The sequence below is a fragment of the Phalacrocorax carbo genome, assembly GCF_963921805.1.
Source record: "Phalacrocorax carbo chromosome W unlocalized genomic scaffold, bPhaCar2.1 SUPER_W_unloc_3, whole genome shotgun sequence".
In the NCBI taxonomy this organism is placed as follows: Eukaryota; Metazoa; Chordata; class Aves; order Suliformes; family Phalacrocoracidae; genus Phalacrocorax; species Phalacrocorax carbo.
The window spans coordinates 1,828,926-1,852,354 of NW_026990254.1; the positions used below are offsets into that span (position 1 = coordinate 1,828,926).

At 43.4% G+C, this 23,429-nt stretch overlaps 1 protein-coding gene across 2 annotated transcripts in view; it reads left to right on the forward strand.

The window, feature by feature from the left end:
* LOC135310854 (ras GTPase-activating protein 1-like) overlaps positions 1 to 23,429 on the forward strand; it is a 137,524-nt gene that overhangs the window by 110,189 nt on the left and 3,906 nt on the right. Inside the window, exons 20-23 of one of the 2 annotated variants that reach the window (XM_064439911.1) lie at positions 10,557 to 10,643; positions 13,633 to 13,700; positions 19,792 to 19,880; positions 22,185 to 22,262. In XM_064439911.1, coding sequence (XP_064295981.1) covers positions 10,557 to 10,643; positions 13,633 to 13,700; positions 19,792 to 19,880; positions 22,185 to 22,262 — 322 coding nt within the window. Of the gene's footprint in view, positions 1 to 10,556; positions 10,644 to 13,632; positions 13,701 to 17,691; positions 19,266 to 19,791; positions 19,881 to 22,184; positions 22,263 to 23,429 lie in introns of those variants that run through there. The other variant, XM_064439912.1, reaches the window with a different exon arrangement.

A 23,429-nucleotide genomic window follows, 5' to 3' on the forward strand; every position in this document is an offset into this window, starting at 1 on the left:
AGTGATATCGATTGTGGCATACCACTTGGCTGCCTTTGACTCTAGTTCGTACTGAAGTTCTAGCATGTCTGGCACAGCAGCACTCAATAGCGGAGTGACTTCATTCAAGCCACGATAGTCTACTGTTAGCCTCCACTCTCCATTAGATTTCTGCACTGGCCATATGGGACTGTTAAAGGGTGAGTGGGTCTTACTGATGACTCCTTGGTTCCTCAGTTTGTGATTGAGCTCACGGATGGGAATCAGAGAGTTTCTGTTGGTGCGATATTGCCGCCAGTGCACTGTTGTGGTCGCGGTCGGCACCTGTTGTTCTTCGACCTTCAGCAACCCCACAACAGAAGGGTCCTTCGAGAGGCCAGGCAAGGTAGACAGCTGTTTAATTTCCTCCGTCTCCAAGGCAGCTACTCCAAAAGCCCACTTGTAGCCTTTTGGGTCCTTGAAATACCCTCTCCTGAGGTAGTCTATGCCAAGGATGCATGGAGCCTCTGGGCCAGTCACAATGGGGTGCTTCTGCCACTCATTCCCAGTGAGGCTCACTTCGGCCTCCAATACATTTAGCTCTTGGGATCCCCCTGTCACTCCAGCAATGCTAATGGGTTCTGCCCCTATATAGTTTGATGGCATTAAGGTGCCCTGTGCGCCGGTGTCCACTAAAGCTTTATACCTCTGTGGGTCCTATGTGCCAGGCCATCGTATCCACACAGTCCAGTAAACCTGGTTATCCCTTTCCTCCACCTGGCTGGAGGCAGTGCCCCTCTAGTCCTGATGATAGTATTGGTCACTTACTTCCTGTAAATGCGAATCACAAGTGTCTCTATTAAGATCAGTCAGGACATCAGCACTTCTGCTCCTCTGTCTGGAGAATTGCTTACAGAAAACTGGAGCAGCAGCTCTCCTGGAGAAACTCCCCTGAGTGATTGTTCTCCCTTGCAGCTCATGTACCGATGCCTCTAGGGTCGATGTAGGTTTTCCATCCCACTTCTTCATGTCCTCTCCGTGATCACGCAGCTAAAACCATAGGGTGCCCCGTCGTGTGTATCCCTTCTCTTGAGCCAAGGGACGATTACTCCTAATGGCTGAGATACTGGTCCGTACTGGTGGGGAGTAGGACATATCTTTTTTGAATTGCTGGACCTCCCGGGACAGTTTCTCAACAGCAGAGACGAACGAGGAAGAGAGATTTACTTCATGTTCCCAGAGTTTGTCAACTCAGCCACCGTTAGTGTCTCGTCATCTTTCCAGGACATTACTGTGAATGAGTTTGCATATGAGGATGGTGCACTCCGTACAAACTTCCGCCACATGGGTTGTGTGCACTCAGCTTCATCTGGCTCTTTGGAGGACCACTGATCATCCAGGTCACCATAAATCACCTCAAGCACAGCTAGTTCCCTTAGATGCTGAATGCCTTTCTCCATGGTCATCCGTTTTCCTAGGCGAAATACAATATCTTCTTTGAAGGGATACCTCTCTCTCACTACAGACAGGAGCCGCCTCCAGAGGCTGAGGGCTTGTGTTCCTTTTCCAATTGCTTTATCAATGCCCCCTTCCCTAGAGAGGGATCCCAGTTGTTTGGCTTCCTTCCCCTCTAATTCCAGACTACTGACCCCATTATCCCAGCATCAGAGCAGCCAGGTGATCATGTGCTTACCTGAACGATGGCCAAAATCTTTTTGTATATTCCGCAGCTCACTCAAGGATAGGGATCAAGTAGTTTCCATTTCTCGTACACATTCTTCCTCCTCCTGTTCTTGTGATGGCCCTGCTTCTTCGTCATCTCTTTCTAAATGAGTTGACTTTCTCTTCCAATATTACTTCTTGTGTATAGGGGCGAGTGATACTGGCACGGGTTGGTCCTCTGGTTCAGCTGCAATGCTTGTCACTGGGGTTGCAGTAGCTGCAGTGTCTGTCGTGGGGGTCTGAGTGGCCGCAGTGCTTGTTGCTTTCCTTGTCTTTGTCTTTTTAGATCCAGAGATCTTCTCTTCCCCTTGGGGGTACTGAATAGTGTTAAATAGGGCTCGATAGGCATGAGCCAGGCCCCAGCACATTGCAGTGATTTTTATCTCCCTGGAATTGCCTGGGTGACAACATACTTCCTCCAAATATTCTACTAATCTTTCAGGATTCTGCACTTGTTCAGGGGTGAAGTCCCACACCACGGGGGGTGCCCACCATCTTAGGCATTTGCCCATACTATCCCACATACCCTGCCACCCATAGCTATCGAGCCTTGGGGCAGACCTCTGGATTATATTCTTAAATTGCTTATTAACCTTAGACAGAACTGAAATTGTCTGCCACAGCAATACCAACAGATATATCTTAACTACCCAAGGATGTTCAAGATACTGAAAAGGAGGAGAAGCAGGAGACATTTTAGAAGATGGTAGCTAAGGTGCCATTCTGTATGTCCTCCATAAAAAATCTCTCAGAGGAGGAAGTATAATTGGTAATTGTCTCCATCAGGTGGTAGCTGAAGTACAGTAATGGCTTCCATGCAAGACCTAAATAATTAGTAATGCTCAAGGCCAGTGTTTTAATAACAAATCTCCTAGGCAAAACATCTCTAATCACTGCAGAGCACAGCAAAGTACACAAACCAGCAGCTATTTTTAATGTCAACTTTACAATCAGAATGATATAGACTGGACAAACTAATATTGAGAACAGATGAATCAGTGCTGTGACCAGCAACTGTTATTATCTCAAACCCTTCGTGCCCCACATTGGGCGCCAAAATGGACTGTCGTGGTTCAGCCTCAGTCAGCAACTAAACACCATGCAGCCACTCACTCACTCCCCCCACCCCTGTGGGATGGGGAGGAGAATCAGAAGAGCAAAAGAACTTGTGGGTTGAGAGAAGCACAGATTAATAGTTACAACAAAAATAATTATAATAATAATGATTATAATAATGACAATAATGACAATATAATAAAATGGAAAAGGAAAAAAAACCAGAAACACAAACGATACAGCCGCTCACCACCCGCCAACTGATGCTGCCCCTCCCCAAGCCGCGATTGCCTCCCTCTCCCCCGGCTAGCCCCTCTGTCGTGGTTTAGCCCCAGTCAGCAACCAAGCACCATGCAGCCGCTCACTCACTCCCCCCTTGTGGGACAGGGGAGAGAATCAGAAGAGTAAAAGTGAGGTAACTCATGGTTTGAGATAAAGACAGTTTAATAGGTAAAGCAGAAACTGCGTGCGGAAGCAAAGCAAAACAAAGAATTCATTCACCACTTCCCATGGGCAGGCAGGTGTTCAGCCATCTCCAGGAAAGCAGGGCTCCATCACGCGTAACGGTTACTTGGGAAGACAAACGCCATTACTCCAAATGTCCCCCCTTCCTTCTTCTTCCCCAGCTTTATATACTGAGCATGATGTCATATGGTATGGAATATCCCATTTGTCAGTTTGGGTCAGCTGTCCCAGCTGTGTCCCCTCCCAGCTTCTTGTGCACCCGACAGAGCACGGGGAGCTGAAAAAGTCCTTGACCAGTGTAACTGCTACTTAGCAACAACTAAAACATCTCCACATTATCACCGCTGTTTCCAGCAAAAATCCAAAACATAGTCCCATACTAGCTACTACGAAGAAATTTAACTCTATCCCAGCTGAAACCAGGACACCCTCCCAGTTAACATACTGGGCATGACGTTACATGATATGGAATATCCCTTTGGTCAGTTTGAATCCACTCTCTTAGCTGTGCCCTCCTCCCATCCTGGCTTCTTGTGCACCCAGCAGAGCATGGGAAGCTAGAAATGTCCTTGACTAGTACAAGCACTACCCATCAACAACCAAAACATTGGGGTGTTATCAACATTGTTTTCATACTAAATCCAAAGCACAGCACTATGCCAGCTTCAGTGAAGAAAATTAAGTCTATCCCAGCTAAAACCATGACACCCTCAGACACAGTGGAAGGGCTGATCCTAATGAAGGGAATTCTGGGTTGCAATTACAGGAGCTGAGTAATAAATGCTCCAACCAGGAAGAGAGAGATCCTACCTCTGGCCAGGCAGAGGAAAGGGACACCCAGGTTTATTGGACTTTGTGGAATCGATGGCCTGGCACATTACAGCCATGGGAGTATAAGGCTTTGGTGGATATGGGTGCACAGTGTACCCTAATGCCATCAGAATATTGGGGCATGGAACCCATCTCTATTTCTGGAGTGGCAAGGGGATCCCAACAGTTGTCTGTGTTAGAGGCTGTGGTGAGCCTAACAGTGGACAAGTGGCAGAAGCACTCTATTGTGACTGGTCTGGAGCCTCCATGTGTCCTTGGTATAGACTGTTTCAGGAGAGTGTACATCAAGAACCAAAAAGGGTACTGGTGGGCCTTTGGTGTAGCTGCTGTGGATGCGGGGAAGGTCAAACAGCTGTCTGCCTTACCCAGCCTCTTGCAGGACCCTTCTGATGTGGCATTGCTGTGTGTTGAAGAGCAGCAGGTGCTGACTGCTACCATGACGCTGAAGCAGTGGCAGTATCGTACCAAGCAAGACTCTCTGGTTCCCATCCATGAGCTGATTCACTGATTGGAGAACCAAGGAGTGATCAGCAAGACTCAGTCACCCTTGAATAGTTCCATGTGGCCTGCTGTGCTGGTTTGGGCTGAGAAGGGGTTAATTCTCTTCACTGTGGTGCCTGTGGTGGTTGGGGACCTTCCCAGCTTCCCGTGCGTCAGCGGGAGGCTGGGAGGGGCGGGGACATAGCCGGGGCGGCTGACCCCGACTGGCCAATGGGATGTTCATTCCATATCATGTGACATCATGACCAGTATATTAAGGTGGGCAGTTGCAGCTTGGGGAGGTGTGGCATTGGATGGTGAGTGGCTGTGTCACGTGCGGTTTGTTTTGGTGGTTCATTCCCCTCCCCCCTCCTTCTCCCCCCTGGGTTTCACGCCTCTCGTTGTTTTCCTTTCCATTGCATTCTTGTTGTTGGTTTTTTAATTTTAATTATTAAACTGTTCTTATCCCAACCCACGAGTGTTACCCTTCTGATTCTCTCCCCCATCTACCGGTGGGGGAGTGAGCGAGCAACTGTGTGGGGCTGAGCTGCCAGCTAAACCATGACAGGGGCATACTTGCTCTGGTATGGTCTTATCTACAGGTCACAGTCCCTTCACAGGGGTGTACCTGCTCTAGCATGGACTTATCCACAGACCAAAGTCACTTTGACTCCAGCTTGTACTGGAGTTCCTCCAGGCCCAGTACAGCAGCACTCAACTGTGGCATGACTTCATTCAGGCTACAAGAGTCCACTGTTAGTTTCCACTCTCTGTCAGACATTTGCAGGTGTCGTGGTTTAGCCGGCAACTCAGCCCCACACAGTCGCTCGCTCACTCCCCCACCGGCGGGATGGGGGAGAGAATCAGAAGGCTAACACTCGTGGGTTGGGATAAGAACAGTTTAATAATTAAAATTAAAAGAAACAACAACAGAAACACAATGTAAAGGACAACAACGAGAGGCGCAACACCCCGGGGAAGGGGGGAAGAAAAACGAACCGCTGAAACAAACCGGATGCGACGCAGCCGCTCACCTCCCGCCGACCCGATGCCGTGCCGTCCCCGAGCCGCACACTGCCCCCCCTTAATATACTATAATATAATATACTAATATTATAATAATATATATAATAATATAATATACTATAATAGCCACTCTCCATTAGACTTCCGGACTGGCCATATGGGACTGTTAAAGGGTGAGTGGGTTTTACTGATGACTCCTTGGTTCCTCAGTTGGTGATTGAGCTCACGGATGGGAATCAGAGAGTCTCTGTTGGTGCGATATTGCTGCAGGTACGCTGTTGCGGTGGCTGTTGGCACCTGTTGTTCTTTGCCCTTCAGCAACCCCACAACAGAAGGGTCCTTCAAGAGACTGGGCAAGGTAGACAGCTGTTTAGTTTCCTCCATCTCCAAGGCAGCTACACCAAAAGCCCACTTGTAGCCTTTTGGGTCCTTGAAATACCCTCTCCTGAGGTAGTCTATGCCAAGGATGCACGGAGCCTCGGGGCCAGTCACAATGGGGTGTTTGCCACTCATTCCCAGTTAGGCTCACTTCAGCCTCCAATACAGTTAGCTCTTGGGATCCCCCCGTCACTCCAGCAATGCTGATGGGTTCTGCCCCTATATAGTTTGATGGCATTAAGGTGCACTGTGCACCAGTGTCCACTAAAGCTTTATACTCCTGTGGGTCGGATGTGCCAGGCCATTGGATCCACACAGTCCAGTAAGCCCGGTTATCCCTTTCCTCCACCTGGCTGGAGGCAGGGCCCCTCTAGTCCTGATCATGGCATTCACAACTCACTTCCTGTAAATGTGAACCAGGAGTCCCTCTATTATGCTTAGAAATAAAATCCGCGCTTCTACTCCTCTGTCTGGGGACTTGCTCACTGGAAATTGGAGCAGCTTTCCTGGAAGAGCCTCCCTGAGTGACTGGTCTTCCTTGCAGTTCACGCACTCGTGCCTGTAGGGTTGAGGTAGGCTTGCCATCCCACCTCATCATGTCCTCTCCGTGGTCACGCAGGTAGAACCATAGGGTGGCCTGTGGTGTCTATCCCCTCCTTTGAGCCAAAGGACGCTTATTCCTAACAGCTGAGACACTACTCTGTCGAGGTGGGGAGCAGGACGTATCTTCTTTGAGTTGCTGGACATCTCGTGATAGTTTCTCAACAGCAGAGAGGAGCGAGGAAGAGATATTTGTTTCATAATCCCGGAGTCTATCAATCACCTCCAACACCGTTGGTGTCTCGTCATCTTTCCAGGACATTACTGCCAATGAGTTTGCGTGCAAAGATGGTGCGCTCCGTACAAACTTCCACCACATGGGTCGTGTGCACTCAGCTTCATCTGGATCTTAGGATGACCGTTGATCATCCAGGTCACCATAAATCACCTCAAGCACAGCTAATTCCCTTAGAGATTGGATGCCTTTCTCCATAGTTGTCCATTTTCCTGGGTGATATTTAACATCATCCTTAAAGGGATACCTTTCCTTCACTCCGGACAGGAGTCGCCTCCAGAGGCTGAGGGGTTGTGTTTTATTCCCAATTGCTTTGTCAACACCCCCTTCCCCAGAAAGGGATCCCAGTTGTTTGGCTTCTTTTCCCTCTAGTTCCAGGCTACTGGCCCCATTATCCCAGCATCAGAGCAGCCAGGTGACAATGTGCTCACCTGAACGACGGCTGAAATCTTTTCGCATATCTCGCAACTTGCTCAAGGACAGGGATCAGGTGGTCTCTATTTCATTTATGACTTCTTCCTCCTCTCCCCGTGACAGCCCTGCTTTTTCACCATCCCGTTCTAAACGAGTTGACGTCCGCTTTCAATATTTTGTCTTGTGTATGGGGGCGACTGATACTGGTAGGGGTTGATTCTCTGAGTCAGCTCCAGTACTTGTTGTGGGTGTTTGAGTGGCCACAGTGCCTGTCACTTTGCCTTTCAATCCAGAGACCTTCTCTTCCCCTTGGGAGCACTGAATACTGTTGAGCAGGGCTCGGTACGCATGGGCCAGGCCCCAGCAAGTTGCAGTTATCTGTGTCTCTCTGGAGTTCCCAGCATAACAACATACTTTCTCCAAATATTCTACTAGTTTTTTAGGATTCTGCACTTGTTCGGGGGTGAAACTCCAAAACACTGGGGGTGCCCACTCCCCTAGGTATTTGCCCATGCTATCCCACATGCCCTGCCACTCGTAACTATCAAGCCTTGGGGCAGATTTCTGGGTGATATTCTTAAGTTGCTTAGTCAAAACCAAAACAACATGCCCAAAAACTAACAATAAGTGCACCTTAACCACCCAAGGATGTTCAAGATACAAAAAAGTTGTTGTAATAGAGGCAGAGACATCATAGAACAAAGTTGCAAAGGTACTATTCTGTATTTCCTCCATATAAAACCTCTCCGAGGAGGAGGTGTAATTGCTAATCGCCTCAACAAGGTGGTATCCAAAGTACAGTAACGGTTTCAGCAAAAACCCCAAATACCAGATAAAGCTGAAAACGAGTGTTTGTATAACAAATCTTGTAGGCAAAACGTTACTAATCACAGCAGAACACAGCAGACTAAACAAACCAACACTGATCTTTAACACCAACTGCAAAAAGGACAACATGGTGCTGTGACCAGCAGCTGTTGTTATCTCCAACCCTTGAGACCCACGTTGGGCGCCAAAAAGACTGTTGTGGTTTAGCCAGCAGCTCAGCCCCACACAGTCGCTCACTCACTCCCCCACTGGTAGATGGGGGAGAGAATCAGAAGGGTAACGCTCGTGGGTTGGGATAAGAACAGTTTAATAATTAAAATTAAAAGAAACAGCAACAGAAGTGCAATGTAAAGGAGAACAACGAGAGGCGCAAAACCCCGGGGGAGGGGGGAAGGGAAACGAACTGCCGGAACAAACCGGACGCAACACAGCCACTCACCGCCCACCGACCCGATGCCGCACCGCCCCCGCGCCGCAAACTGCCCCCCCCCCACAATATACTGGTCATGGTGTCACATGGTATGGAATGAACCTGCCATTGGCCAGTTGGGGTCAGCCGCCCCCACCATGGCCCTGCCCCTCCCAGCCTCCTGCCCACGCGGCAGAGTGCGGGAAGCTGGAAAGTTAGCCGACCCCCCACGATGAGGAGAATTAACCCCTTCTCAGCCAAAACCAGCACACTGAGTGGCCACCATAACAGATGGAGCCCAAGTCACAGACTAAATGAACTCACTGAACATTTTATGGACACTTCATGTGGGGGGGCATAGACTATGGGAATTATATCTGTATGTATACTACAGGATGGGAAGGGGAGGGGGTGGTTAATGAGGATGTACTAGGTAGTGTAGGACCCAAGCATGATGCAAATGGTATGGAATAAGGGGTGGAGATTTGTACTGGTTTTGGCTGGGATAGAATTAATTTTCTTCATTGCAGCCTGTATGATGCTGTGTTTTAGATTTGTGACTGAAACAGTATTGGTAACACACCCTTGTTTTGGTTGAACAGTGCTTGCACAGTGCTGAGGGTTGTTTTTTCTTTCCCCATTCTGCCCACCCCCCACCCCCCCCAGCAAGTAGTCTGGAGGTGTGCAAGAGGTTGGAAGGAGATACAACCAAGACAGCTGACCCCAACTGACCAAAGGGCAGGGTATTCCGTATCATGTGATGTCATGGACAGCAATAAAATCTGGGGAAAGGAGGAAGGGAGGATGTGCAGAGTTATGGTGTTTGTCTTCGCAAGTAACCATTACGTGTGATGAAGCCCTGCTTTCCTGGAAGTGACTGGACATCCACCTGCTAATGGGAACTAGTGAATTAATTCCTTGCTTTGCTTTGCTTGCATGTGCAGCTTCACTTCACCCATTAAACTGTCTTTATGTCAGCTGTTGTGGTTTAGCAGGCAACTCAGCCCCACACAGCTGCTTGCTCACTCCACCACTGGTGGGATAGGGGAGATATTCAGAAGGGTAACACTCACAGGTTGAGATAAGAACAGTTTAATAATTAAAATAAAACAATAACAACAGCAACAATAACACAATGGAAAGGAAAACAATGAGAGGCACAAAACCCAGGGTGGGGGAGCAGGGGAATGAGCAACCAAAACAAACAGCACATGAACCCAACACCACCAACTCCCTAATCACAACTGCCCATCCCACACCCACACACCAGCTGCCCCCTTAATATACTGGTCATGGCATCACATGGTATGGAATGAACATCCCATTGGCCAGTCAGGGTCAGCTGTCCTGGCTGTGTCCCCGCCCCTCCCTGCCTCTTGCCCATGTGGGAGAGCATGGGAAGCTGGAAAGGTCCCTGACTACTACAGGCACTACAGTGAAGGGAATTAACTCTTTCTCAACCAAAACCAGCACATCAGCCCATGAGTTTTTCTTGCTTTTGCCCTTCTGATTCTTTCCCCTATCCTGCTGAGGGGGAGTGAGCAAGCAACTGGGTGGGGACTTAGCTGTTGGCCGGGGTCAACCCACCGCAGAATGGCAGAATAGCACAGAAGTTTATTTTGTGTCAGTGATGGCAAGGTTAGCATTAAAAGCTTCATTCTTTTAAGTATATGGTGCATCTCTTAACATTTTCTGAAATACACCAGAGTGCTCCCATTTTTTGATAGGAGAGGACTATTGCTTAATTACTTTTAAACACCTAACCTGTATTTATGGATACACCAATTGTTATTCATTCAGTTAAAAAGTGGAAAGAAAAGCCACCAAGCCATCTTTTTTTTAAATTATTTTTTAAGAGGAAGCACTACCTAAGAAATAGGAAAAACATATTATAAAACATTTAATGCATACATTAGTAATCAGAATTTTACCTGCACAATAGAATAGTGTATTAGTCAAGGGATTTCTTTGCCATTTGTAAATGGACTGTCATAGCAGATTTTAAATTAATTTAAAGCTTATGTCTGAATTATAAACCTGGCATTGATAATAGTTCTACATTAAGCAGGAGGTTGGACTAGAGCCTTTCTGACCAGCTTTTTTTATTCAGTGAAGTTTTTTAATGAAATTATTAATTAGCTATTATTTTTACAGGACACTGAGATATATTTATGGATGCTTGCAGAAGTCTGTTCAAAACAAATGGCCAGCTAATACCACAATGAGAACAAGAGTTGTTAGGTAAGTTACTTGTTACTTTATTCTATGCTGAAAATAATCTTTTAATGTCTTATTACTGTCATACTTCAGTGTGCTTATCTATTTTTGCTTTTAGTGCCAAAACTTTATAGTACTTATATAGGTTACAAGAATACTTAAGATCAGTATGGTACTAGGGCATGATATCCCAATTAAGGATTGAGAGCTTGCTAGATTCTTAAGTCCTGCTGTTGGAGCCTTGCTAGAGGTGTAGTGTAGAGGTCAGTATAGCTATACTTAATAGCTTTAAATTTGAATTTACTTGTATTTTGTGAAGTTTTACAAACTAATCTAAAATATTTATTTCCTTTTTCATGTCGGGAAAGAGAAAAAGTTCTCTCGAAGTGATAATTAACTTTTGTGATACCTCTGGAAAGCAGTGACCTCTGAAGATGATGTTCCTGTCATATGCCATCTGAGAGGACCATGCCTTATCCAGGGACTCCTATGTAGCGTGTGTTAATTATTGGGAAGATTTTACACATTCTAAGATGAATGTCCTTTAAAATGCAGACATAATATGTTAAGGAAACTAATACCTTCTCAGAAAGGCGACTGGACTGTCATTAGATTTCACTGAGGTACTGTCTGCATTGGAATATATAGTTTTCTGCATAAGTGAAGACTCCCAGTGCTGATCACTCAGAATCAAGACACAGTGTTCATTTCTGGAAATATGTACTTCTATGCTGTCCCGGTTTTGTTTCATTTCTCTGCTCCAGCCCAATCATGTTGAAACATTCCGGAGCCTCTGTAAAAATATTGCAGGCTACTGAACCTGGCTCCTCTGAACTGGCACTGAGTACAAAAACTCCAGTCTGCATTCGTAAATCAATTGAATAAATAGTTCTTCCTTTATCACTATCAGTTGCCAGTGCAGGTCAAAATAAATGAGGTCTTGACACTGTTGTTCTAAATGATACTGGGGGTTTAAGGGTATCAGAGCCACATCTCTTCTATATTTGCTTTACTTTTTTTTGCAAGCCTAGCTTGCTGGTAGACCAGTATCTGGCACTGATATGATTTGCTGAAGTTAATCTCCCATTGAACAGAGCCTTCCAGATGATTTGTCATGGCTCTTGTTTATCACTTTGGCTGAAGATGGAAATGAAGACATGGGAGCCCTTCCTTCCCCAGAGTTTCAGTAAATGTTAGTGTAATTAGTACAGTACCTTCCATGCTTATTTCCCTATCATTTAGTGTTTGTAACAATAGTGACTCAAGATTTTCTTGAAGAAAAATGCCAGCCAACAGTGTTCTGCAGGGGTTTTGCCTTCAAATTGAGGCTGCTCTTATCAGAGGTGTTGGGGCTAGCCAACACCTAGCAAGGGTGTAGAACTTAGAAGCAAATACCATGTTTCCTTCTGTTCCTCCCCATCTCCAGAGCATGCCATGTAGCTTTCCTTAAGTGGATACAGCTGACATTCACAATTTTCCTGGGGTCTCTGCTGGATGCTATAAATATTGGGTCCCTTTCTCTCATCATCTTAGCCTTCATAAGCAGATACTTGTGACTTGTCTCTAGAGTACAGGTATTTTTGCAGCCTCTAGTGAAGAATATTTTCTTTTATTGCACTGGTTTTGGTCCAAGAATCATTACATATTCAAAGACAGGTGGATAGTTTTTAAGTGTCTGGGTAGCTTCCCTTCTATATGATTCAGAAAGTGCTGCCATTTTTGTCTGTTTGTAAAAACCCATGCATAGGTATTGACTCATTCTTAATTTAGATAGCTTGACTGGTGTAAGAAGCACCAAATCTTCTGTATCTGCAAGGTCCATTACCCCAGTTGTCTTCAACTTCAGGTCATCTACAAGAGAAATTGGTGTATGTGCCATGACTTCAAAATTATTTACTTCCTCATAGCTTTAAGTTCATGTCATAGAAAATATTTTTGTTTCACACTGAGCCAGGAGTGTTTTGTCAGCCCATAATCCATGGTTCTTGGAGAAATAGGAAACTTCTATAACAGGATATATTGGAATTCAAGTGTCTTGGACACGAAAGGTGTGTTAACCTCACTGCTATGTGTGTCGCTTCCAATTAATAATGGATAATGCCATCATTGCATATTTAACAAGCAAGGTAGTGCAAGGACCACTTCCATTCTTTTGCAAGTGGTCAGGCTTTGGTATTGCTGTAGTGAAAAAGCAGCCTGCTGGTAGTGTCCACACACTCTGAACAAAATGAGAGGTGAGTTAGATTGCTTTAGTTGGTCCATATGTCACTTCATTTTATAGCAATCTTCCAGAATTATGGTTAGACTGAGATGGATATTTTTTACTTCAGCTGTCAACAGAAAGTCAAATTTTTCTCATGTTAAACTGAAGGCTGTTTTGGGTTTCTGTTTAATAAGTTCCTAGTTCTGCGGTCAAACTGAGCGCTTTTCCCTAGTTTTCTAGATTGTCTGGGTGGCAGCAATTACTTCTGTGAGGAAAGGAGCTGATCCAATATTATTCTTCTAGGATAGTAGTGTGCTGTTATCAGGATATGGATCGGTTCAAGCTGAACTAAGACCGTGTTGCTGCCAAAAGAGAGGTTCCATTCTGACTGTGCACTCTTGCTCTCCTTATGTTGGCTTGGGGAAGCGAGTGGCTGCAGGATGAGTTACTTGCTGTAGTAGAAAGTGGAACACTTGTGGGAGGCAGGAGACAAAGTGCTCCTCCTTTTTAAAGCCAGCATGGTCTTAGACTACAGGCTTCAGTGTGGCTTTACGGTTAAGCTTTTCCCAGGTGGTTTCAGAGGTTCACCTTAATTGGGAAATCAATATGCCTGTTTTTATTTCAGTTTTTATCATAGTTGAAATCATAACAAGGCATTCTTAACAAATGTATTCACAGAGCGCAGGCTGGGTTGTTTGTCATCTATCTCAAAAAGATTTCCACACTGACTTAAATGCTTAAAGACTACATAATTTTACATTCATTCTTTAACTTTATTACTGAACAAAATACATTTTTTTTCCATTTCAGTGGCTTTGTTTTTCTTCGACTGATTTGTCCTGCTATCCTGAACCCAAGGATGTTTAATATTATCTCAGGTGACTATGCTTCAGACTGAATTCATGCTTTTATGTTGTAATAGGCATGAACTTACTTTAGTGTCTAATTTAGCAAAATACGAAGTCTTTTGAACACTGTGTCCAAAGTCACGTTAACCGTATCAATTGATTGACTTTCTCCCTAAGGCAGCCAGCATACGGTTTTCACCCTCAAAGGTTAGATAGTGTTTATTCCCAATGCCTTGTTTTAAAGTTAAAAAAAAAAAAAAGAATGTTAAAGAAAAGTTTCATAAAGAAAATTGTTGTGGGTTAACCCTGGTGGGCAGATAAGCACCACACAGTTGCTTGATCACTTCCCTCCTCACCCTCAGTGGGATGGAGGAAGAGGAAAGGAAGAATAAAACCAAGAAAACTTGGGGGTCAAGATAAAACAAACAAACAAAAATTAAATAATTGTTTAATAAGTGAAGGATAAATGGAACAAAAAAAACAATTGATGCAAAGGCAATCACACCACCTCCCATGGGTTGACTGATGCTCAGCCAGTTCCTGAGCAAAAGATGGCTAACACCCATAAAACCCCCTCTTTTCACTTTTATTGCTGAGCATGATGTTATATTATGGAATATCTCTTTGGTTAGTTTGGGTCATCTGCCCAGTTGTGTCCCCTCCCAGCCTGTTGCACACCCCCCAATCTATTCTCTGGGGAGGCAGAGAGAGAAATACAGACTGCCTTGATGCTGTGTAAACACTGTTCAGCAAAAGCTATAATGTTAGTGTATTATCAGTACTGTTTTGGTCAAAAATTTAAAACAGCACCATATGAGCTGCTATTAAGAAAATTAACTCTATCCTGGCCAGGCTCAGTACAAAAATGTTACCCTGTTTTTTGATGCTCTCTTTGTAGAGTGCACCTCTATCAGTAAATAAAAAAGTGACAGGGACTAATCCTGTTTGCTAGAACGGGATTGTGAAATTGCTATACTAATCTGTAGCACAGTTCTGGCTGATATCAGATAACATCCTCCTAAACAGTTTTTAGGAGTGATTTGGGTGTTGGCATGCATCAGGGACCACATCTGACAGTTGGCACGGGGCTTTGTTGTGAAGCTTTAACAGTGAGGGCATGGCAGTTGGCTTAAGCACCTAGAAATGTTTCTGAGCATATTAATTTACAGATGTAGTTGAGGTCTTAGAGATGCAACAACTAGTATGCATGTTACTGTTGTTCTAGACATAAGGCTGTGTTGATGGGATTTCAGGTTTTAAGTTTTGCTGTATTCCTTTGTGGTGAATTGACCCTGGCTGGATGCCAGGTGCCCACCAAAGCCGCTCTATCATTCCCCCTCCTCAGCTGGACAGGGGAGAGAAAATATAACAAAAGGTTTGTGGGTCAAGATAAGGACAGGGAGAGATCACTCGCCATCATGGGCAAAACAGAATCAACTTGGGGAAATTAGCTTAATTTATTACCAATCAAATCAGAGTAGAATAATGAGAAATAAAAACTAAATCTTAAAACACCTTCCCCCCACCCCTCCCTTCTTCCTGGGCTCAACTTCACTCCTGACTCTTCTACCTCCTTCCCCCTCAAGCAGCGGAGAGAGATGGGGAATGGAGGTTGCGGTTGGTTCATCATTCGTGGTCTCTGCCGCTCCGTCCTTCTCACGCTCTTTCCCTGCTCCAGCATGGGGTCCCTCCTGTGGGAGACAGTCTTCCATGAACTTCTCCAACATGGGTCCTTCCCACAGGTTGCAGTTCTTCATGAACTGCTCCAGTGTGGGGTCCCTTCCATGGGAGACAGTCCTTCAGGAACAGACTGCTCTAGCATGGGTCCCCCACAGGGTCACAAGTCCTGCCAGCAAACCTGCTCCAGCGTGGGCTTCCCACGGGGTCACAGCCTCCTTTGGGTGCATCCACCTGCTCCAGCATGGGGTCCTCCACGAGCTGCAGGTGGATATCTGTTCCACCTCTAACCTCCATGGGCTGCAAGGGGACAGCCTGCATTACTAGTCTTCACCATGGGCTGCAGGGGAATCTCTTCTCCAGTACCTGGAGCACTTCCTCCCCCTCTTTCTTCACTGACCTTGGTGTCTGCAGAGTTGTTTCTCTCACATATTCTCACTCCTCTCTTCCAGCTGCTCTTCCACAGCAGTTTGGGTTTGGTTTTTTTTTTCCCCCTTCTTAAATATGTTATAACAGAGGTGCTACTGCCGTCGCTGATTGGCTCAGCCTTGGCTAGTGGTGGGTCTGTCTTGGAGCCAGCTGGAACTGGCTCTGTCGGACATGGGGGAAGCTTCTAGCAGCTTCTCACAGAAGCCACCCCTGTAGGCCTCCACTACCAAAACATTGCCACACAAACCCAGTGCATCCTTGTGGGAGGAAGAAAGGAAAGGCATAAACTACTAGTGGGAAAACTGTAGTACTAAAATGATGGGACATATGAGTTCTGTAGTTTTAAAAAGTTTGCATATGTTATACTTGATCTTTGTGTCATCATTCCCCCTCCTTTTTTTTTTTTTTTTTCCTTTTCAAAGATCATCCCAACCTAGAGGGTATTTGGTTTGCACTAGCTGTTGTTTTTCCTCCTTCCCTCCCTAACACCTTCTCAGTTTTACCTGTAAAATGCTGGTTTGGAAATAGGAAGAAATCAGAAATCACTTGTGTCAGAAACCCTTTGGGAAAAAATTTTTCCTTTTTCGCCTTTATAGGCAGCTTTTCAGACAATAAAGCAAGTTTTCTGTCCTCTGTCTTTAAGCTATACTAAATGAGAAGGCCTGAGTCAGTCCAAAAGTTCCTTTCTCCCTTTAATGATTTTCATACACACTTTGGGGAAAGCATTTAAGAACCATAGCCTTGTATATGGTGATCCTTTCTTTAGTATTTTTATCATCTTCAGATTTGTGTGTTACATATTTTCTAACTTGGGGACTGCATTGAAACCACTGTGTCTTTAGCTGTAAATGGAGTTGTTATCCATAAATTTGTGTAATCCATTTTAAGCTTGTCCGTAAGTGTTAGTCCTGTTTAGAAGTTCAGATAATATTCTTCACTTTTGCTAAGGTAAATTTACTGACTCTATATAGGGCTGTTAGGGCTGTTAAAAAAAAAAAAAGCTTCTAACATACTTCCTTGCTGTATTGGGGTGGAGAGGGGGAATATTCTGAAGGCTGGGTGTATAGATAGAGTTCAATTTCAGCAGCAATGTGCATATCCTGTCACCTCAACAACTGTTCTCAATCTTTACTGAAAAAGTTAAGTCCTTTGTTTCAAATTTCTTCGTTGATTTTTTTTTAAAAAAAGAATACACTTCTTTAGATCAGTTCTCTTCACCTGAGCTTCCTAATTCTAAGTCTCGTAATGTTTTCCAGCATTGCTTCTTCAAAGGAATGTACAGTACTAAGCACTATATGCTATGAACAACTGAGATTAGTTGTATGATTAGTGCCTCAGTCTAAGCTCCAGTTGGAACTGTTGGAACTTACTGGAAAAGTTGGAACTTATTTTTTGATTAATTGTTGAGCAGGTGTTGCATTAGTGGTAGGGGTCTGAGGAGTGTCTAGGGAGAGACCCTACCATTGAGTCACGAGGTTCAGACAGGACCCCCTTGCTTTCTAAACTCCTTCTCCAAGAGGAGTCTGGGTGCAGCTAAATCCAGTCTTAGTCTCAGACTTGCTCAACAGTTTATTTTCTAAGGGTTGTAGAAGTAACCACTCATCAGAGTATTTGTTGTTAGTAACTAACTTGGCAGCTGCCCAGGCCAGTTGCATTCAATGAGAATGATCATGGCTAGATTAATGGATAGTGCAATTTATTAAAGCAACAGATACACAGGTTCTTTGGATTACCGGTGATAGAACTGCTGGTTACAAGACACACATAAATACTAATAAAATGAGTAACACTGCTAGGCTACAAGTGCGTTAAGCAAATATGAAGCATTGGAGATTTAAAGTGAAGCTATAGAGAGTTTTCTAAGTTTTCCTGGGGAAACACTTGGTATAACCAAATGTTTTAATCTTACCCAAAGGCTTCCCAATGGTGGGAAGAGAGGCTCAGCCCGTCGACTGGTCCCAGAAGTCAGAGTGGTATGCGATGGTATCTTCCCTAACACCCTCTTTCTCTTCACACATTTTATACTATTTTTTATCTTTCAGGTGGATCTTGAGTGACTGTAGTCATACATACCTTTATTATGATTGGTGTAAAATGTCCTCGCTTTACTTTTAAAGGTATAGACTAGAAAAATTCAAAGCGCATGCCCAGTGAGGGGTGGTTGCACCTTAGAGGCAGGTAGCTTTTGGGATGGAGTTGTGTTTTGGTATTATAATGATATTATAATGAGCAAAGTTCACCAAAAGGACAGTATTTTGTCAAAAGCACGACAGACTGTTGCCTCAGGGTAGCAAATACGCAGCACACCAGCTCCATGGTACCTCGAGTCCCCATTTATCACAGAGCCTGGCCATGGTGCCTCCACACCGCTCCACCCTCCGGACAAATCCTCTTAGAGTCAGTACACCAAGTTCTCCTGGCATTGCTGACATCTAAGGTTACAAGCCTAGGGTACTTCCGTGGAATGGATTTCTCACACGTCAGCTGCACCCTACCCTGAAAGCTTCTTCCATGCTGTACCTTTTCTAAAAATATAAGTTTAATTTCTAAGTCACCTCCAGTGATTATTCCACAGCGGGAAAGGGGGCAGAAAGACACAAGATCAAAACATACAGATAGACAGTGAAGAGTATATAGCATTCTTATGAAGCACTGTGAAATTTAGAGTTTATATAATAACCATGTCAATTTTGGAACACTTAAATGGCCTGTAAGTGGAAAGTCAGATTTGACCATAACTGTTTAAAAACAAACCAAAAAACCCTATGCTTAACACTAATCTCTTAGTCAGTTAAAACACCTTTTTCCAACAAGTGATTGTACCAGGAGTTTCTAGCATTTGATTTGTGCAGTAAATAGCTATACTTTCATGGAAGTACAAGCCACAATTGCATGCAATGTTTAGTCTATTTTCCTGGTACTCATAATTTAAAGTGTAACAATGCAGGACCTACTTATATGGTGTCCTGGTTTCAGCTGGGATAGAGTCAAATTTCTTCGTAGTAGCCAGCATGGGGCTATGTTTTGGATTTGTGCTGGAAACAGTGGTGATAATGTGGAGGTGTTTTAGCTGTCGCTATGTAGTGCTTACACTGGTCAAAGACTTTTTCAGCTCCCCGTGCTCTGCCGGGTGCACAAGAAACTGGGAGGGGACACAGCCAGGACAGCTGACCCCAACTGACCAAAGGGATATTCCAGACCATATGACATCATGCTCAGCATATAAAGCTGGGGGAAGAAGAAGGAAGGGGGGGATGTTCAGAGTGATGGCATTTGTCTTCCCAAGTAACCGTTACGCGTGATGGAGCCCTGCTTTCCTGGAGATGGCTAAACATCTGCCTGCCCATGGGAAGTAGTGAATGAATTCCTTGTTTTGTTTGGCTTGCGCACATAGCTTTTGCTTTTCCTTTTAATTATATAATTACTTTTATCATCAGTATTATTATTACTATTACTCTTTTGCTTTACCTATTAAACTGTATCTCAACCCAGGAGTTTTCTCACTTTTACTCTTCTGATTCTCTCCCCCATCCCACTGTGGGGGGAGTGAGTGAGTGGCTGTGTGGTGCTTAGTTGCTGACTGGGGTTAAAGCACAACATATGGGTATATGCAAAAAAGGAAAAAGGTAAGCTTAATTATTTTATTATAATCTAACAACAAATAATCTTTCTTTTAACAGAGCTGTTTGATTTTTGTGAAAAGGCTTTTCACTTAATTCATAAAACTTTTGTTAACCTTAGGCTTCTGAGGAACACTTTATTTTGCTTACTTTGTTCTGTAAGCAACTAGTACAGAAAGTCAGATATGCATATTAAATTTTTTTTGTGGACATAATTACTAAAACAAGAAAAGTTTACCTGATCATGAGATATTTGCCACATGCAGTTCTGTTACAGCATTCAAAGTATTTAATTCCATGATAAATAACAAATTGTAGAAGAGCTTAACTTTCATGTGACTGCTGGAAGTTTTAAATGAAACGGCCAGTAACTCTCTACTTTGTATTCCTATCAGATTCTCCTTCCCCTACAGCTGCAAGAACGCTAACGCTGGTTGCCAAGTCTGTGCAGAACTTAGCAAATCTGGTTGAATTTGGAGCTAAGGTGAATATGATTTTACACAGAAATAAGATTTTACACAGAACAGCTTAGAACTGCATTTCCAATATATTTCAATGTTCCTGTTTAATACAGACAAAAATCTGTTGCTGTTTTCTTGTGCAAATCCTGATGTGTGAACTGGGTGTCTTCATCAGCAAGGAAGCCTTGTTCCCACAGTTTCTTCTATGCTCTTCAGTTGGAGCTCAACAGGGTATTGATTTAAACTTGAGCAGTAGCATAAATTCTGGCTGAATTGGAAAGAGGAGTCAATCATTTGAGAATGAGCCATCTAGAAACTTCTGTGAATGATTTGGTACATACCATGAAGATTTTGAATCTGGTAGTATGAACAACAGCAGTGACCTTGAGGAAATTGTAGACTGCGATGAGGTCATCCCTCAGCCTTCTCTTCTCCAAGCTGGACAAGCCGAGTGACCTCAGCTGCTCCTCATAAGTCTTGCCCTCAAGACCTTTCACCATCTTGGTCGGCCTCCTCTGGACACACTCTAGTGACCAAAACTGCACACAAAGTGGGGCCACACCAGTGCAGTGTAGAGTGGGACAATCACCTCTCTTGACCGGCTAGCTATGCTGTGCTTGATGCACCCCAGGACACAGTCAGCCCTTTTGGCTGCCAGGTCACAATGTTGACTCATATTCAACTTGCCATCAACCCAACCCCTCAGCTCTCTTTCTGCAGGGCTGCTCTCCAGCCTCTTGTCCCCCAATTTGTGCGTATAACCAGGATTACCCTGTCCCAGGTGGAGAATCCGGCACTTGCTCTTGTTAAATTTCATACGGTTGGTGATTGCTCAGCTCTCTGGTCTATCCAGATCTATCTGTAAGGCCTCTCTACCCTCAAGGGAGTCCACAGCTCCTCCTAGTTTAGTATGGCCAGCAAACTTACTTAATGTATGGTTGATTCCTGCATCCAGATAATTTATAAAAACATTAAAGAGCACTGACCCTAAAATTGAGCCCTGGGGAACCCCACCGATGACTGGCCACTAGCCTGATGTAACCCCATTTATTATAACACTTTGAGCCTGATCCATCAGCCAAGTGCTCACCCACTGTATTATGGACTTGTCTAGCTGTGTGCTGGACATTTTATCCAGAAGGATACTGTGAGAGACAGTATCAAAAGCTTTGCTAAAATCCAAAACCACCACATCTACTGGCTTCCCTTGGTCAACTAGATGGATGTTTGAGTTGGAAAAGTAGGAGAGGAGAGGCAGGCAGCCATCCCTCCACAAAGAAAACATCTATGTGATGGTAAAATGGGTAAATTTTCTTTAGGAATATCCATATCAAAAAGAGCTGAGAAATGCTAGAGTAGAAATCTGTGATTATAAAGAATCTGTTCAAGAAGGATGTATCATCTGCCTTAAGTAGATGATGGGACCCTTTTTGTATTGCCATTGATTATTTGATGTCAAAATGGGGAGACATCTTTCAGTAATACTGGCATGTCTCTGTACAGAACCTTGAAATACATTCCACACCCATGTTCTTTTATATGCTGTATGTAATAGTTCACTTTCAAATTGAGACCAATTAGGACTAAACTTTCAGCTTGGATATAGAGTACTTCAATTCTGAAACAAACGAACAACTACCAACCTCTGGCTCCCTCCTATGCACACACACTTTTCCTCTACTTATTCCTTAGACTGGCGTTTTCTGTTGGTACAGCCTTTTGAAATGCCCCTTTTATTTGTACTCATTTTCATATTGCTTGACATACTTTTGTAAATCAGTTTTACAAGTTGCACTAAAAAGCCTCAGCTTTTAATGAAGTTCCTACTGCATCACTAAAAGAATGACAGCAACAACTGGTCTGTACTGGTTCCCAAGTCACAACACGGTTGAACAATAAAAATCTGATGACTTGAGCATAATGAAAGAAAGTGAGTTCAGGCTGCCATTATAAAGCCATTTGTCTGACACACGCAACTTGGAATGTAAGCATTAATGAAAGAACAAGGAGGGCACTTATGTCCTGATGTTACCTCTGAAAGTGTTTTCTCCATTAGATAGTGGCAATGAAAAAAGTCCATCTTTAATATTTCAGAAATGTAAAATTTCATGTCACAATGCATATATAAACAATTTCAGAATACAAAAAGTGTAATCTTTTGACTGGTTGTACACCAGTCGTAAATTCACTTGAAAAAATAAAATCACTCCAGATGACACATTTGTGTTTTGCAGTGTCATTTGTCTCTGGTTACAATGTGTTCACTTCAGGTATGACTATTAAATTAGTATAAATTTGTTCTAATAAATACTTTTAAAAATTACTAGGAGCCATATATGGAGGGGGTAAATCCATTCATCAAGAGTAACAAACATCGCATGATCATGTTCTTAGATGAACTTGGGGTAAGTGGTTTAAAAAAGTATTATTGGAAGTTGTACAGCAACATTGTAAATTAAAATTCTTTACAGTTCTTGTTAACTAGCTCAAAAATGCATCAGCTTCCACACAATTTTGAATGCTTGTTACTGAAAAATTTTTCTTATGCATGTTTAGGAACTGCAGATTGCTGGCCTGTTGTAGAGAATTAAAACCAATCAAATGTCCTGTTAGAAAGATTTCATTCATTTAGTACTGCTGTAGACATGAAATCTATTTGAGCTTTCCCCCAAGGATTAGGGCTTTTGGCCAAAAATACCAATCTTTTAAAAAATATTTTAAACCAAAAAATTCTTATGTGTAATTTGTTATATGGTTTTGACCCAAGATTGAAAAAAGTGAAGCTTTAAAAAAATATTATGTTCCATTTCAGTTATACATTATCAAATGTCTCACTGCATGAATTCTAGATGTTGTAGTTTAAAAGAAAATAATAATTGCAGTTCACTTTGAAACTGTTACTGTTTTGTGTATGATAGCTATAACAAGTTAGGAACTCATTTATGTTTATATGTATATGTTTAAACCAAGAATTTGTTTTTAAAATGAAGATTAAATAAATGTGCCTAGCTTCCTGAATTGATCCATAAAAAGTGACCTAGAAGACATATCAGACTATTTTGATAATCTATAAGAATGAGTGTTTTGAAGTGTGTCATTCAGGTGGACTGCCATATGTCACCTTTTTATGGTTAAATGGCAACTTCTGCATATTATGACTGGTTTTTTTCTTTAAATGGCAGATTATGCATGAGGACTCAGAAAACTGTTGGGTTTTAAAATAACTGATTAATCTACTGTTTTAATTCCATTATTTTATTAACAGATTTACTGACTTGATTGGGGGTTTTTTTGGTGTTCATTTTTGCTGCTGCTGTTGTCTGATTTAAATTTAAAATAAAAAACCCCAACACCTGATGGATGTATCCCCCTCATTTGGGGGAGGATATAATATGAATCTCTTTTCTCATTATCTTTCTAGGCAGCTCAGAGATAGCATAGCAACATCAAATCTTTTAGTAGAACCCTCCTAGTAAGAATAGGAATTGCTTTATATTTAGTAATCTGTCCATGTGAAGTGTGTAACCATAATTCATAAAATAGATGCTTGTGGAGATGAGGAAATATATAAT